This window comes from Camelus dromedarius, chromosome X (assembly GCF_036321535.1).
Source record: "Camelus dromedarius isolate mCamDro1 chromosome X, mCamDro1.pat, whole genome shotgun sequence".
NCBI classification, from domain to species: domain Eukaryota; kingdom Metazoa; phylum Chordata; class Mammalia; order Artiodactyla; family Camelidae; genus Camelus; species Camelus dromedarius.
The window spans coordinates 22,767,561-22,783,526 of NC_087472.1; the positions used below are offsets into that span (position 1 = coordinate 22,767,561).

Below are 15,966 nucleotides of genomic sequence, written 5' to 3' on the forward strand. Positions count from 1 at the left end.
TCTGGCAGCTGATTTACTCTCTTTGCTACTTTCTCCCATTATCAGTTTAATACCAGACTGGCAGCCCCCTAAGCATGCAGGGCTGCTGCTTACCTGTGTGACTGTGACCTATTAAAAAAAAAATCCTCCTGTAGGGTTTCCTTTCAGTCTTTCCGGGGTAGGCGCTACATTTTTCCTGCAGCATTTTTGATCTAGTTTGAGACGTTTGTCAGTACTGCCTTGCTATAGGTTTGTCTTTCCTTATATCCTGCCATGTGCTCTCAAGGTGGTATTCCCCACATAAAAATTCTGCGCTTTGTAAGGTTCTCAGTTTTTTTTTAAAGTTTATCTGCCTATTTGTTGATATCTCTTGTCTGTCCTTATTCTATTTTTTTGTCCTTGAGAGTTTATACCTTTTTAGTCCTTTGTTGTTTTGGGAACATTTCAAAGAGGGATTTTCTTGAAGGTATGCTTTTATCTAACTGGGAAAAATACACAGTATGTACTTTCTTTTCTTGAACTTTGTCCCTATAGAGAACAGGTTATGTTACTGTCTCTGAGGAACAGTGTGGCAATCACAGTTGCAAGCTCATAACACACATGGATATTTCATGAGTGTAAACAATTTTATTTTTGGGGCTGAATCTCTATTCTAGTCCATCAGGTGTACTACAGAGTAGCCTAGAAGCACTGAAATGTCATCTCTGCAATGCAGCCTTCCCTGGCTACCCCCCTCAACACTCCTATCATTCACTATTTTTCTTCTGAGCAATTATCACCGTATAATATGCAGTGTATTTTATTCTGCACCTCCACTGGAAAATAAGTAAATTCCATGAGGACAAAGGTTTTTGTCTAGTACTTCTAACCTCAGTGCCTGGTATGTAGGTGCTGAATAAATACTTGTTGAAAAATGAATGAATATTTCTCCCTTTCTTGTAGAATTTATAGTGATTCATAGGCTCTTTTGCCTGACACGGAGGATTTTAGAAAGTTCATCTCCCTGGCTCATTGTTTCTCTCTGGCTAGCTGACACCCTCCTCCATTGTCTGAGAAAGGAATTTTTCATTGACATTAAAGTTGAGGTTAAGGCTTCAATTCCAGTGAGTACTCACTCTTTCAGTGTTAGAATTTATTGGAATCCCCCTCAATGCGGACTTCACACAGGCCTTGTCTCATCTGGCCAGAGCGGTTCACTAACATAACATCTTGTTTTCCATGGCATCTTTGGATGAATTTCTTCTTGTTTGTTCTCACTGTTTCCTCTTTAGGAGCAATCTGGACAGATAGTACCCCATCCAAAGCTATCTCAGGTCTGATCTCCTTCACCAGCCACTGGCAGAACCAATATCTGGCTTGGGAGGCATGCATTTTAGAGACACTTATATTTTAGGGTACTTGGTCTGAGCAGGAGAAATCCTTATTTATTATTCTGTAATTAGTAGATAGTCATTTATCCCCTAAAGATTCTGGCACATCAAAATGTTTATGTCCTAAATATAAGAAACAATATTTATATCCTGTCAGATAGCCTGGGGCTGTTTACTGCAAGCAAGTAAGCAAGCAAGGAAGAAGAACCATATGATTCTGCCTGGTGGTTGTGATGTCAAGTCTGACACTGAGTTTGAAAAACTTAATAGGCATGCATAGTGATTATTAGGCTCTTGAGCTGCCAATTCATAGACAACACACGAATGATCCCTGCATCGAGATGGCAAAAGGCATCTTTTAGAAATTAGAGGAAAAGATAATCAGAGATGGAGTCCTTTGATTGCTGAACTAAACTATAAGCACTCTACTCTTCTGAATGCCCTTCAAAGAAAGTAATAGCTAAGTGTTCTTTCCTTTTCTTTCTTATAAATCAGTGGTCAGCAAACTTTTTCTGTAAAGGGTGAGAGAGTAAATATTTTTTTTTCCTTTGTGGGTCATATGGTTTTTGTTACAACTAGTCAGTTTTGCCATTGTAGTGTGAAAGCAGCCATGGACAATATGTAAATAAACAAGTGTGTCTGTGTTGTAGTACAACTTTATTTATAAAAACCAAATGGATTTGACCCACAGGCCGTATTATGCTGATCCTTGCTCTAAATTGAAAGTTCTGGCTGAAAATTAGTCATAAAGCTAGCTTACTCGTCTTTAGTTCTGGAAAATGACAGTGCTTCTTCCTGCTTTTCGGGTTTAGTGGTCCAGGATCTTTTTGGCCTTGGCTCTCTGACCCTTTCCTTCTCACCCAGAATCAAAGCCCTCTTCAACAAACCTCAGGACCTTCACTTGTTGCCTGGTGTCCAAGGTCACAGATTTGGCTGGGGATGGTGAAGGGTGGGGTGAAAGTCTTTCCTCCTTCCTGTCTCACAAATCCTCTTGGTTGCTTGTTAAGTGACCAGAGAAACATTAAAAACCAAATGAAACTCCAAGTCAAATGATCTTATTTTTGGACAGATTGTGGGACATTTAACCCCCTTGACTACATTATCTTGAGTGTACTTAGTATTTTATCTTTGAATCAGTCTGGACATAAGAGCCCTTAAACCTTGGAGCATCTTATTGTGTCAGCTCTCTCCTATCTCTTGGAAGGGGAAGGCAGTTGATGGCTTCCTGTACCTAAGGTTTTGCTTTTTTGAAGTTTTTTTACTGTACACTAGTCAAGAAGTTGTTTATCTTTACTATGAAAAAGAAGATAGCAGTTGGTGTTCTTAAGCATAGGTTTTTGGGTTTTTTTTACAACTACACTTTTATTTTGTTAGGTGCATTTCTCTGCGTCTTGGTTCTCTGGTGGTTCTTGTCTTGAGATGTGCAGTTTTTTGCAAATAGTCTAGCATAAGTTTTTATTAGCCCGTTTTAGTCCATTTGGGCTTCTATAACAAAATACCACAGACTGGAGGTTTATAAATAACAGAAATGTAATCCTCACATTTCTGGGGGCTAGAAATCCAAGATCAGGGTGCCAGTATAGTGGGTTCTCGTGAAGGCCCTTTTCCAGGTTGCAGACTGCTGACTTGCTATATCCTCACATGGTGGAAGGGGCAAGGGAGGTCTCAATTTTAAGGGCATTAATCTGATTCATGAGAGCTCTGCTCATGACCTAGTCCCCTCCTAATACCATCACATTGAGTATTAGAATTTCAACATGGATGGAGGGGGACAAAAAACATTTGGACCATATCATAGTCTGTTCCTAAAGTAATTCTACATGCTAGATCATGTCCTTTTATTCAAAACATGATTTTTCTCTTGCAAGGTTCATTCTGTTAGGAACATGATTATGGAAGCTATCATTCTGTTTTCTGAATGTACAGGCTGAACATCTTTCCTGGTCATGTTTATAGTATTATCTTGGTCTTTTTTTTTTTCTGAGAATCTCAAACCATTGTCACTTTAATCATATTTTTTGCCTACAGTTGAAATCACTTACTCTAATATACTGGCCATCTTGGCTATCTTTGGGGGAAACTTCAGTTACTTTTCAGTGCATTTCTTCAAAGATGTATCATCCAAAAAAAGTATGAACTCTCCTTAAGAGTAAGAAAGGCATTTTGTTAATCGCTGTATCACAAGCACCTGGCACATAGTGGGTAGTTATTTAATGTTTATTTAATGAAAGAATGAATCCATGGCCATTACAGGTCTGCCATTTAAAAAATTTTCCACTTCTAATATGATTTACTGTTCCTCAAAAGGCATACGTGTGTATATATTCCTTAATGTAGCTGGTGGTAGAAGTACGGAGCTAGGCTTATGATCTGTCTCAAGATCACATGAGTATCAGTGCTTGGACTGGACAAAAGCTTTTCTAAGATGTTCTGTCATGGGCTGCCATTAGGGAAAAAAAATATTTTGGACATTTCAAGCTTACTTTTACTAGAATTTCACTGTATATGAAATAGCTTAACTGTTATTTGGCAAATCTCTAAGGTTTTAAAAATGATTTTCTAAACCCTTGATTTGGTTACTTTTTCCACATTATGTAGCTAAGGTCATTCCAATTGATTGGACTAACTTATGACACCTGAGATATTTAATACAAAATTCATAAGCCAGCTTTTCTTTTGTGAAAGATGGAAAGGTTGTTATCTGTTATAAATAAAAGTGCATACCTCTTCTAGATTCCTACCTTAAATTGCCTCTAGAAAGAAATTGGTAGTTGATAGTACAAATCACTGATAAAATAGCCTTCATGGAGTAATACTGTTAAACAGAACATGTCAGTGGTTCATATTGTAACACATTAGAAATACAAACTTTTTAAAGCAATGTTAATGAAACACAGTATTTCCATGTAACATGTTGCTGTTCTAGTCCTTGTCACAAGTTTTCTGTATGTAGCTTAAGGGGTAATTATAAGCTAGCCATTTTTTTCAAAATTATATTCAATGTATCTTTTGTCCTCTCTGATAGAATAGAGCATTATTCATTTTTATTTAGTGATTCAATTTTTTATTTTAAAATAAAAATGTAGGAGCAGTTATAAGGTTGAAAAATTCACTAGACTGTAATTCCATAATCTATTATCAGTGTTACAGCAGTTTGGAGGCTTTTTTTTTTTAAAGCTTTATTCAGGTATAATTACATGCAATAAAATGCACATATTTAAAGTGTACAGTTGAGTTTTAATATATGTATACACCTGTGAAAACATCACCACCGTCTAGATAATGCACATCTCTGTCACTCCCCCCCAAATTTCCTCTTGCCCCCTTGTAGTTCATCCTCCTTCACTCCCACTCCCTCTTTCCTCCTCCCCAGGTAACCATTGATCTTCTTTCTAAACTATAGATTATTTTGCATTTTCTATACTTCTTTTATAAATGGAATCATATAGTCAGTATTCTTTTTTGGTCTGGCTTGCTTCATTCAGCATAATTATTTTGTGACTCATCCATGTTGTTGCTTGTATTAAAAGTTCTTTCCTTGTTATTGCTGAATAGTATTCCATTGTATATTCTACAGTTATACTGTATTACAATTTGTTAATCCATTCATGTGTTGATGGATATTTGAGTGTTCTGTTATAAATAAAGCTGCTATGAATATTTGTATACAAGTCTTTGTATGGACATAGACATTTATTTCTCCTGCAGTAAATACCTAGGAGTGAAATGGCTGGGTCATACGGTAGTTGTAAATTTAACTTTTGAGGAAACTGCCAGTTTTACAAAGTAGTCGTACTGTTTTATATTTCCACCAGCAGCATTAAAAAATTCCAGTTGCTGTCTTGGAGTCACTTGTACATTCATAGGCCATACTTTTTGGGGGTACAAGGAGAGACAAAAATATTTAGAAGTTTTCTTCCTAGAACTTTGGGTAAACATCTCTGGAGAATTTGTAAAAGTCTGGAGCTCTTTTCAGTAAGAGATGATCACAGTGTTGGTCCTTTATTTTCTTAGTATGAGAAGTGGAAGAAAATGTGTTCTTAACTTCGGATTTCATAGAAGAAATACTTCTATATTTGGAGAGTCTGGTTTTCTAAGTGATTGCTAATATACTGCGAATTAGACATTAGTTTTATAGCATTTAATATACTTAAGTGTGGCGAATAATAAAATTAACTCTGGAAATCGCTAACAGGTTTTATAATAATTTTCTTTGAAAAATCCCCCGAGTCACCACAGGTATAATGTTTAGACCTAATGTTTCTACCTAAGTTCAACACAGTTCTTTTTTTCTCTAGCATTAGAAGAAATCAGTGTTTATTTACTTGCCCCAAATGAAGTGGTTAGCTTGCAGTTAGGGACCATGTCTAATGAAAAATATATATTTAAAAATACTAGAATTCCATTCAGCTTGATGCACAAGGCACAAGGGAACTGATACAAACTGAAGGAACAGCAGATTGATATGCTCACTCTGGGTCATAAGCATACATTGTATTTAGAGAATGATGAGTGGAATTGCCTATATCATTAAATTATTTCTCTTTTGTTTGTTTGCTCTGTGTAAATGGTTGCATTCTCATAAATGCACGTATGGTGTGACTTGCTATAATATAATTATGGTAACAGCTGAAGCTGAGTGGAAATAGATGTAATAATAGGGTGGCTGATAGAAATGTTTATTAAATTCGTGTCTATTGGCCCTTTTTAACTTACCCTAGGAGATTAGCAAGGATAAGTAGCTATCAGCACCTATTCAGTGCTTCTTTCCCTTCCTGTTCCTGCTCTACCTAGATTATCTGTTTTCTTTCCTCTCTTTGCTTATGTTTTGTCCCCAACTCCTTGGTATTCTCTCATTTCTTTTCTATCAGTAGTATACCTGTTTTCCTTTAGAATGGTGCCAAAAACTATAAATATAAATCAGTGGTACAATTATATTTTGTAGCTCTGTTGTATATGTAAGATAAACTAAAAAGCGATTCTAAAAATGATGGTCTACTTTCATGAACCTGAATTTTTAACTTGTTTAACATTGCAACTATTTCTGCATAAATCAGTTTAAAAAAGCCCCTTTAGTTGCCCATCTTCTAAAATGCATTGATTGATTTTCAAATTTTGCTAAGAATTAAAAATGTGAAACTCTTCCACTAGCCTTGAGTAATCAAGAACTGATAAGATAGTGTGGCATAGAAGAAAGTTCGGTTGACTTAGTGTCACAGGTCCTGGGCTCCAGCCTGAGCCCTGTCATTAACCCATTTTGTAATCCTGAGCAGGTCACATTTCTCATTTGTAAAACGTGGGGAGTGGACTTGATGACCTTGAAAATTATGAAGATTTCCCTTTGGGGCAGGGGAAGCAAACTTGTAGAAGAAGTTGTTTCTGAAAACATTTTTATTTTGTTATGTAAGTTGTCCCTGAAAGTTAATGACTTTACTAGAAATGATGTATAATCACTTTTGAATTTGTGTATATCTCATTTGTTGCAGGATGCTTTAATCTGGATCCCAATAGAGTTCTGGATGTCATTTTAGAAGTGTTTGAATGCAGGCCGGAACACGATGACTTCTTTATATCTTTATTAGAATCTTACATGAGTATGTGTGAACCGCAAACACTGTGTCATATTCTTGGGTTCAAATTCAAGTTTTACCAGGTAAAAAAAAAAATGTGTATATATATGTGTGTGTATATAAATATATGTATATATAGGTTAATTTCATGATTTTAATTATATAATTTAATTTGAATTTTATTTGTAAATGATTGGTTTCAGCTCAGCCATTCTAGCAGAGGGGATAGATTAATAGATAACTAATAATGTGATGTGATAAGTACTATGTTAGTGGTATGAATGTTGTGATGTGAAAGCCTGGAAGAAAGCATAATAAGTTTTTGCCTTGGGAGAGATGGAGTCTGGGAAGACTTTACAGATATAACCTTTTTTAAACCTTGTCCTTGAAGGATGAGTAGGAGTTTGTTGAGACTTGTCTGTGCAGAAGTAACAAATAGCTTGTATGCATGTTCATAACTGATTGAAGAAATGGTGCATAGTCTGATGTGGCTGGATTGTAAGATGTGGGGAAAAGAAGGGACAGGAAGTGAAGTTGGAAAGGTAGGCACACTTTAGATCGTCAAGGACCTTGAATACTGTGTTGAGTTAGACTTTTATAGATAGGTACCATTGAAATTTTTTATGGATGTGAATAAATTCTTGAGGCATATCTCACATCATTTTTCACTGAAATCACTACAGTAGTTACAAATCTATGCCACTCATTATTTCTCTTTTGATCTGTCTTTCATATTATTACTGCTGTTACATTCTAAACAAGATCTAATTGACACGTTGCTTAAAAACCTCTGCCTGCAAGATGAAATCCAAACTTCTCAATGTGACAGAAAAGGCTCTTCACAGTCTAGCCCCATTCTTTCTTTCCAGCCTCATCTTTAGTGATTTTTTTCCCCTCAGACCTAATACTCTAGTCATATTAAATTATTAGCCTTTTCCTGAACTTAGGTATGGGCATTGCTATGTACAGACAGACCTCTGTTTACATGTTGTAGTTCCTTACAACTAGAAAACTGTTCTTACCTACCCCCTCTCACCTGTCCTTTCTTCGTCTTGTGAACTCCTGTTTATTCTTTTAAGAGCAGGTGCTACTTGCTCTGTAAAGTCTTGGCTGACACTTCACCCATGCAGAATTAGTCACTTCTTAAACTGTGTTCTTATAAAACTTGATGGAGACTTCTAGCACTTATCAGGTTGTATTAGAATAAACTGGCTTTCTCCTTTGCCAGATTGTGAGCCATTTAGGATAGGGTCTATGTTTTACTGATTTCTCTGGATTAATTTATTACTTAGCCTATAGTAAATGTTCACTAATTATTACAAATGAGTGATATGCATTTTAGGAAGATATCTCTCTTGGTAGCATGGAGGCCTCTGTTGTCCTTTTGTTATAGCTTTCCTAATTTGTCTACCTGCCTGGGATACTTGACTAGTAAAGAAATGCTCATTTATTGAGTTTTTATGGTATACTGCTGCTTTCATAGGCACTGGGGATACTTCTGGTAAAGAGTGTCTATTTCTGTCCTTTGGATAGTAAGACAGTTTCTTTTTAGGATTATCAAATATATACCACCTACTGCCTCTACTTATCTTCTGTTTTCCATTTCTCTGGAATGCTCCAGAAGAGGAATCAGATCAGACTAAAGGCTTATAGATTTTCAATACCAAACAAGATACATGGCAGGGTTTTGGGACAAGAACACTTCACCTTTGTTCAAAAATTAGTGATAACAGCTATTTCTATTCCTGCTGGCAGCCAAGGAGTCCACTCTTAGTACAGAGAAAGAGAAGTTCAAGTAGTTCATCACATTTTAAGAGGCACCATGATTGTTTTGGGTTTGAGAACATGAAGCCAACTACTGAAGTAACAGGGTAGCTGAAATTTAACTTGGGCATGATTAATTAGAATATAGTTATGGCTTTGGAGACTGAGGGTTTCAGAGCATATTGCAGTGAATGATGATGACCTGCTGCATAATAGCAAATATTGTTGATATAGTTGAATATGAGTTTTAGAAGTGAATTTTTATATGAAAATATTCCTCATAATGGTAGCTGAATTAAAATATCCCTAGGGGTTTGACCAATGTTAGCATGATCCCTTTTCTTATATAAGAAATACCCAACCAAGAAACATTTGATTTAGAAATAACCTATTGTTGGAAAGAGTAACCCTCGTATTGCTGTTATAACACCATCTTTTATTTCTATTGTGTGAGCCATCTTGTTTTGAGAACCTGCAGTCTTAACAACCACTGAGGGTAGGGAAAAAAAAGAAATGTCTGAGAGTTTAGATAATTGTGGTCTGGGGAGGTAAAGTAAGGAAAGCCATGAAAATCAAGAACTGCTCAGGGAATGTAATTAGGGAATTGGCCCCTAGGCATGTATGGTTACCCTGTGTATTGCTCCCTTACTGAACTCCACCCTCCCCTCTTCGCATCACTACCTGAAAATGTTTACTCCCCTTGACCACAACCCATATTTTCACCAGTTGGGAATTATTTGGATTAACAGGCTTCTATTATTTTTTTTCCTTACTGCTGAGACTTCTAGGCAAAGCTAATTATTTCTGCTGTGAAATCAATGAGAGTAATTTTATTCTAGTTTCAACCTGTGATCAGCTGTACTGGGTGTTTTGACTTGGAAGACAGGTGGGGATGTAAACAGTTTTAGGATACATGACTGCTTTGGAAAATTGGGCAGGCATATCTGTTCAATTCCCCTTACAGGGATTGCTTCAGTAGAGGGTTTAGGGACAGCATAAAGGTCAGCACAAAGACAGGAAAAAAGTGGTACTAGACAGTGTGAGGTACCAAAAGACAAACTTGACTGGAGTTGTCTTGGCACCTTTATTTCTGGATTCAAAACACAGTAATAGTAGTAATAGTGGTGGTACCATAGTTAGGCACTATTATAACCCAAATTTTTTCATTTAAGGAATGTTGATTGAGCCCTTCTTATGTGCCAGATAGTTCTAGGTGCTGGGGCTACATCTGTAAACAAATAGAAATCTTTGCCTTCATAATGCTTAAATTCTAAGTAAATTATATGGTATACTAGAAGGTGATCAAAGATGGGGAAGATTGGGAGTGCTAGAGTGGTAAATGGAAATTTTAAATAGAAGACTAAGAGTGGACCTCATTGAAAAGGTGAGATTGTTTAAGCAAAGAAAGAAAAGATGTGAGGATGTAAACTGCAAACATATGTGGAAGAGCCTCCAGGCAAAAGAATAGGCAAAGAGAACAGGCAATGCAAAGGTGTGAGCATGCTTGATGTGTTGAAGAACAACAGCAAGGAGGCCAGTGTGGCTGGATCAGAGCGACTGAGTGGGAGAGTGGTAGAGGATGAGGTCAGAGATGATGGACCAGATCGTATAGAGCCAGTGCAAGGTTTTTGGCTTTGATGCTGGGTGAAGCCAGTGGAGGTTTTCAGTAGGAAAGTGGTATGATCTGACTTAGTTTTTTCATTTTATTTTTTACTTTTTAATTTTATTATGAACATTTTCAAACATATAGGAAAGAGTGAATTGTGTGAATACCCATAACCCCATCACCTAGAAGGATGTTCATTAACATGTTGGTATACTTTTTTGGAAGTATTAATGTATATTACAGATATCATTAACATTTACTTCTAAATACATTAGTTTGTACTTTTTAGAAGTAAGGACATTTCCTATACATCCGTAATACTAATTTCATACCTAATTAGATTGCTATCATATAATAATCTCAGATCATATTTAGATTTTTCCAAATTGTCCCCAAAGGCATTTTACACCTGGTTTGTTCAAATGATGACCCAGTCAAAGACCCCACATTGTATTTGATTATTAGGATTTGTCAGTCTCTTTTAATTTAGAATAATGTCCCCCACCCTTCCTTTAATAGCACTGAGTTGTGGAAGAGACCATTCCCATAGGAGGCTCTATCTTTTGGATTTATCTAATTGCATTTTTATGGTTGGTTTAATTTGTTCTTTGTCCCCTGTCTTTTTATATGCTTAGATTTAGGGCTAAACGTTTGACTATGTTCAGGTAAAATATTTAATGGCAAAAATACTTAATAGGTTGTGTTACACGTTTCATGTTGTATAGCATCTAATATCTGCCTGACTTCTAATGTTCCGGTAAGTTGATGACAGTTTAATCCCTCTATGACTTTTCCTTGCCTTGTCAATAGCAAGTTATCTGCAGGTTGATACTTTGGTACCATATGAATATCCAGTTTTTCATCCACTTTACATTAAGTGATTTAGAATACATAGATGATCCTTTCCTGAGTCACTTATTTTTTTCAGAGTTCCTAATTGTTGATTCACCAGTTTTATCATACCCTCTACATTTATTAGCCATCAGTTGTCCCTTACCAGCTTAGTTTGTTTGGTTATCCTGAAATATAGTTCCCACTGGAAAGGCAGACAAATACTTCAGTTTTTTCCCCAGTAATTACTAACCATCAGAGTAAGGAATTCCTTTAGTAGCCACATCTAAGGGTGATGATATGAGTAGTGTGTGTGTGTGTGTCTGTGTAAGTGTGTAAGAGACAAGAGAGAGAAAAACTGTGCATGCACTTCTGACTTAGATTTTCAAAGGATCAATATGGTTATGGTAGTAGTGGGAGTTGATGAGGTTCTGAATACATTTTGAAGGTAGAGCCAGTAGTATTTGCTGATTGATTAGATACAGAATGTGAGAAAGTAGAGTTAAGGGCTATCCTAAATTTTTTTTGGACTGAGCAGCTAAAAAGATGGTTTTATCATCAACTGAGATAGGGTAAATTTCAGGTAGAATGGGTTTGGATGCTGTGAGTAGGAGTCAGGAATTCAATTTTGGGCATGTTAAGTTTGTCTGTTAGAGATCCAGATATCCGAGTGGGGATGTTGGATATACGGATGTGGTTTTCAGCAGAAATGATAATGCTAGAAATAGAAATGTGGGTGTCAGAAGCACATAGATGATATTTAAAGTTGTGATACTGGATGAAACCACCAAGTTGGATATAAAGAAATAAGAGAAGGGAACCAAGGACTGAGCCTTGGGGTGTTCTGATGATAAAGGGCATGGGAGGAGAGGAAGAACCAGCAAAGGTGGTATAGAAAGAAGAGGTATATAAGGTAAGAGGAAAACAAAAAGAATATAGCATCTTGGAAGCTAATGGAGAAAGGAATGATCAGTTCTGTTAAATGTCCCTGATAGGTCATTTCAGATGAGGTCTGAAAAATGGTCACTGGGTTTATCAGCAGGGAGATCAGAACCAGCCATTTTGGTTTGAATTGGGTTAGTGTTATGAGAGAATGGAGAGGGCAGAATTGGAGATAATGAGAACAGACAACTGTAAAAAGGAGTTGCTACAAAGAGGCACAGGCAAATGGAGTGGTAGCTGGAAGGGGAAGTGAGCTCATGAGAGTTTGTATTATGAAGATGGGAGAGAGAATATGTTTATATGCTGATGGGAATTATTGAATAGAAAGGAGGAAAACTCATAGGAGAGAGAGGAGAAGAATTATTGAGGTAGTGTTCCTAAGTAGGAAGTTTATGGTATAAGTGATGGATGAACTTTAAATAGGAGCATAGAGAGTTCATCTGTAACAACAGGTAGAAAGATAGCATATATAGGTACAGTTTTGTTGGTAGGTGGGTAGATCTGATGGTGAGAGTTTGTAGAAGTCCTGTTGATTGCTCCAGTTTTCTTGCTGAAATAGAAAGTGAGGTTATCAGCTGAGAGAGAGGATGAGAGAGGAAATATTGGAACATAGGAGAGAAGGTAAGAAATAGTTCTATAGGAGAGTGGGAGCGTGAATGGACAAGAGAAATAGAGTATGATTGGCCAGCAGCATTAAGGACCCAGTTGACGGTGGATATGTAAGATTGACACTTTGGAGGGGTTCTAATATTAAAGTTTAGAATATGGAGTGAATGGCTGAGATAGGATAGAGGAGATCTTTGGAAGAGAGGAGTTCAAGGAACTGAGAGACCCGCATGATGGAAGTGTCACTAACATGTATATGAAAATCTCCAAAAATTAAGAAAGGAATAAAGTTGGAGAGAGTGACAGTGAATCAGAAGCTAAGGTCATTGCTGAATGAAAGGCAGTGACCCAGAAGTCCATAGATGGCAACAATAGGGCATAACTGAAAATGACAGAGTAGAGAACTCCAGAGCTCTGTCCCTTCATAAAAGCAACTAATAAACTGGCAAAAAACTGTCAATCAACTTTTACAGAACTCTGGTGTTTAGTAAAAAACAAGACAAAACAAAACAAAAACTTTTAAACAACCAAGGAAAGACTTGGTGAAGAAAGATGCTTCTGCTTTGGGTTAAGAGAGCACTGTGACATTTTAAATTGCCTGCCTACTGTCCCTCAAACCCAGATTGATGGTGGCTGTGAAGATAGAAGCCTGTATTCCTCGTACAGTTTTCTAATGCCAGAGGATATAAAGAATTGTCCTCAAAGAATTTGGCCTGTATGGCTGCTCACTGAAGGACTGGTGCAAGGGCCTGTCTCTGTTTTGTCTGACTGGGAGCATCTGTATGGCTGGGGTAGCTTTTGCCGAAAGCATTTGAAGGCATAACTACTGGCTTTAGCAGCCTGGAGTAAGAGACAATAATTGGACAAGCAATATAGAGACTGAACACCTGGGAAGAAAGAAGTTGGATAAGGAGATATACAGGGAAATAAAGGCTTTAAAAAACCTGCACGTACCAGAAAATCAGGGAAAAAAAATGCCTAACACATGCCAGGACTGGATGCATGCACAGAAAAGGAATGAGAAGACCCTAAGCTTTTTCCTCTGGCTGGCCTTCAAGTTCTGCATGAGCAGGAAGTGAAGACTGAGGAAGAGTTGTAAATGGCCTGGCTAAGTGTTGAAAAGTCCTCTAACATAGAACCAATGTGCAAAGATTGGAAGAGTGTTTTTTTTTTCCTTTTCTCTTCAAGCCTTTAAGAAATTCAAAACACTAGCTGATTACTAAGCTAATAGAACACAAATTTCAGTGGCAGCACACAATAATACAGACTTTACAAAATGAGTTTAGAGAAGTCACTAAACAAGCAAACAGTAAACCCACAATAAGCAGCATCAACAGGCCCCAGAGAGGGGGCAGAATCTGATTTTCATAGTTGCCACATGATACTGAAAATACTCAATTTTCATCAAGGAATATGAGGTATGTAAAGAAACAAAGTAAGGCTCATTCATTAAAAAAAAAAAAAAAGAAAATTAATAGAAACTATCCCTGGGGAAGCCCAAGAGATGGACTTACTAGATAAATAATTTAAATTAACAGTCCTAAATATGCTTATGATCTATAGGAAACCATGAGAAAAGAATTAAAGGGAACTAGGAAAGCACTGTCTTGCCAGGCAGAGAATATCAGTTAAAAAAAAAGAAATTATTAAAAAAGGAACGGAACAAATTCTGGAGCCAAAAAGTATGATAACAGAAATGAAAAATTTACTAGATGGGTACAACAGCAGATTTGAGAAGACTGAAGAAACAATAAAACAACTTGATAAATGAATTGAGGTTATTCAGTCTGAGGAGCAGAAACAGAAAAGAATGAAGAAAAATGAACAAAGCCTAAGAGACCTATAAGACACCATCAGATGTACCAATATGTGCATTATGGAGTCTCAGGCAGAGGAGAGAGAGGACAGAAAGCATATTTGAAAAAAAAAAGGTCGAAAACTTCCCAAATTTGGTGAAAGATACGAGTCTACACAGCTTAAGAAGCTCCATGAACACCAGAAAGGATAAACTCAAGAGAAATCTACACTGAGACACATTATATAGTCAAATTGTTGAAAGAGAATCTTGAAAGCAACAAAACAGGCGTGACCCATTGTATACAAGAGATCCTCAGTAAGACTCGAGACTGACAGCTGATTTCCTTTCAGAAGGCAGTGGGATGGCACGTATAAAAATACTGAAAGAATTCTGTATCCAGCAAAACTATCTCTGAAAAATGAGAGGTTATGACATTCCAAGATAAACAAAAGCTGGAGGAGTTTGGCACTAGTAGACCTGCCCTACAAGAAATGCTAAAGGGAGTCCTTTGGGCTGAAATGATAGGACACTAGACAGTAACTTGAAGCCATATGAAGAAATAAAGGTAATGGTAACTACATAGGTAAATATAAAAGCCAATATTACTGTATTTTTTGGTTTGTAGCTCCTCCTTTTTTCTGGTGTGATTTAAAAGACAAAGGAATAAAATAGTAATTATAAATCTAATTGGTGCACAATGTGTAACAATGTAAAAGGGGGAGGGATAGAGATGTATAGATGCAAAGTTTTTGTATAATATTGAAACTAAGTTGGTATTAATTCAAGCTAGGTTATTAAAAGTTCAAAATGTTACTTGTAATACTCAAAGTAGCCGCTAAGAAAATACCTAAAAAATAAATGGAGAAGGAAAGAAGGGAATCAAAATGACACACTCCAAAAAAAAATCAGACACAAAAGAAGGCAGTAATGGAGGAAGTGAGAAACAAAAAATGAGACGTATAGAAAACAAATAGTAAAATGGCAGAAGTCATTCCTTGTCAGTAATTATTTAAATATAAATGGTTGAACTTTGTAATTAAAAGGCAGAGTTCGGTAGAATGTATAAAAAAGCATGCTCCAACTGTATGTTATCTATGAGACTTACTTTAGATCCAAAGATACAAATACGTTGAAAGTGAAAGTACGGAAATAGATACCCCATGCAAATAGTATCCAGGAGAGAGCTGAGGTGGCTTTTCTAATATCAGACAAAATAGACTTTAAAACTTGTAATAATAGATAACGAAAGACATTATATATTGATAAAAGGGTCAACTACCAAGAACATACAACAGTTATAAACATAAATGTGCACCAAACAGAGCCTCAAAATATATAAAGCAAACATTAACAAAACTGAAGGGAGAAATAGACCGTTTTACAATAATTGTTAGATATTTCCATACTCCACTCTCATTAATGGATAAAACGACTGGACAAAAGATCAGTAAGGAAATAGAGGACTTGAACAACACTGTAAACCAATTAGACTTAATAGAC

The 15,966-nt window shown here is 36.5% G+C and overlaps 1 protein-coding gene across 11 annotated transcripts in view; it reads left to right on the forward strand.

The window, feature by feature from the left end:
* Positions 1-15,966, forward strand: part of THOC2 (THO complex subunit 2) — a 99,936-nt gene that overhangs the window by 24,142 nt on the left and 59,828 nt on the right. For all 11 annotated transcript variants that reach the window (XR_004134437.2, XM_031445165.2, XM_064482774.1 and 8 more), the window contains exon 8: positions 6,836-7,002. Coding sequence is in view for 10 of the 11 variants with exons in the window: in XM_031445165.2 (XP_031301025.1) it covers positions 6,836-7,002 (167 nt within the window). In the remaining variant the exon portion in view is untranslated. The remainder of the gene's footprint in view (positions 1-6,835; positions 7,003-15,966) is intronic.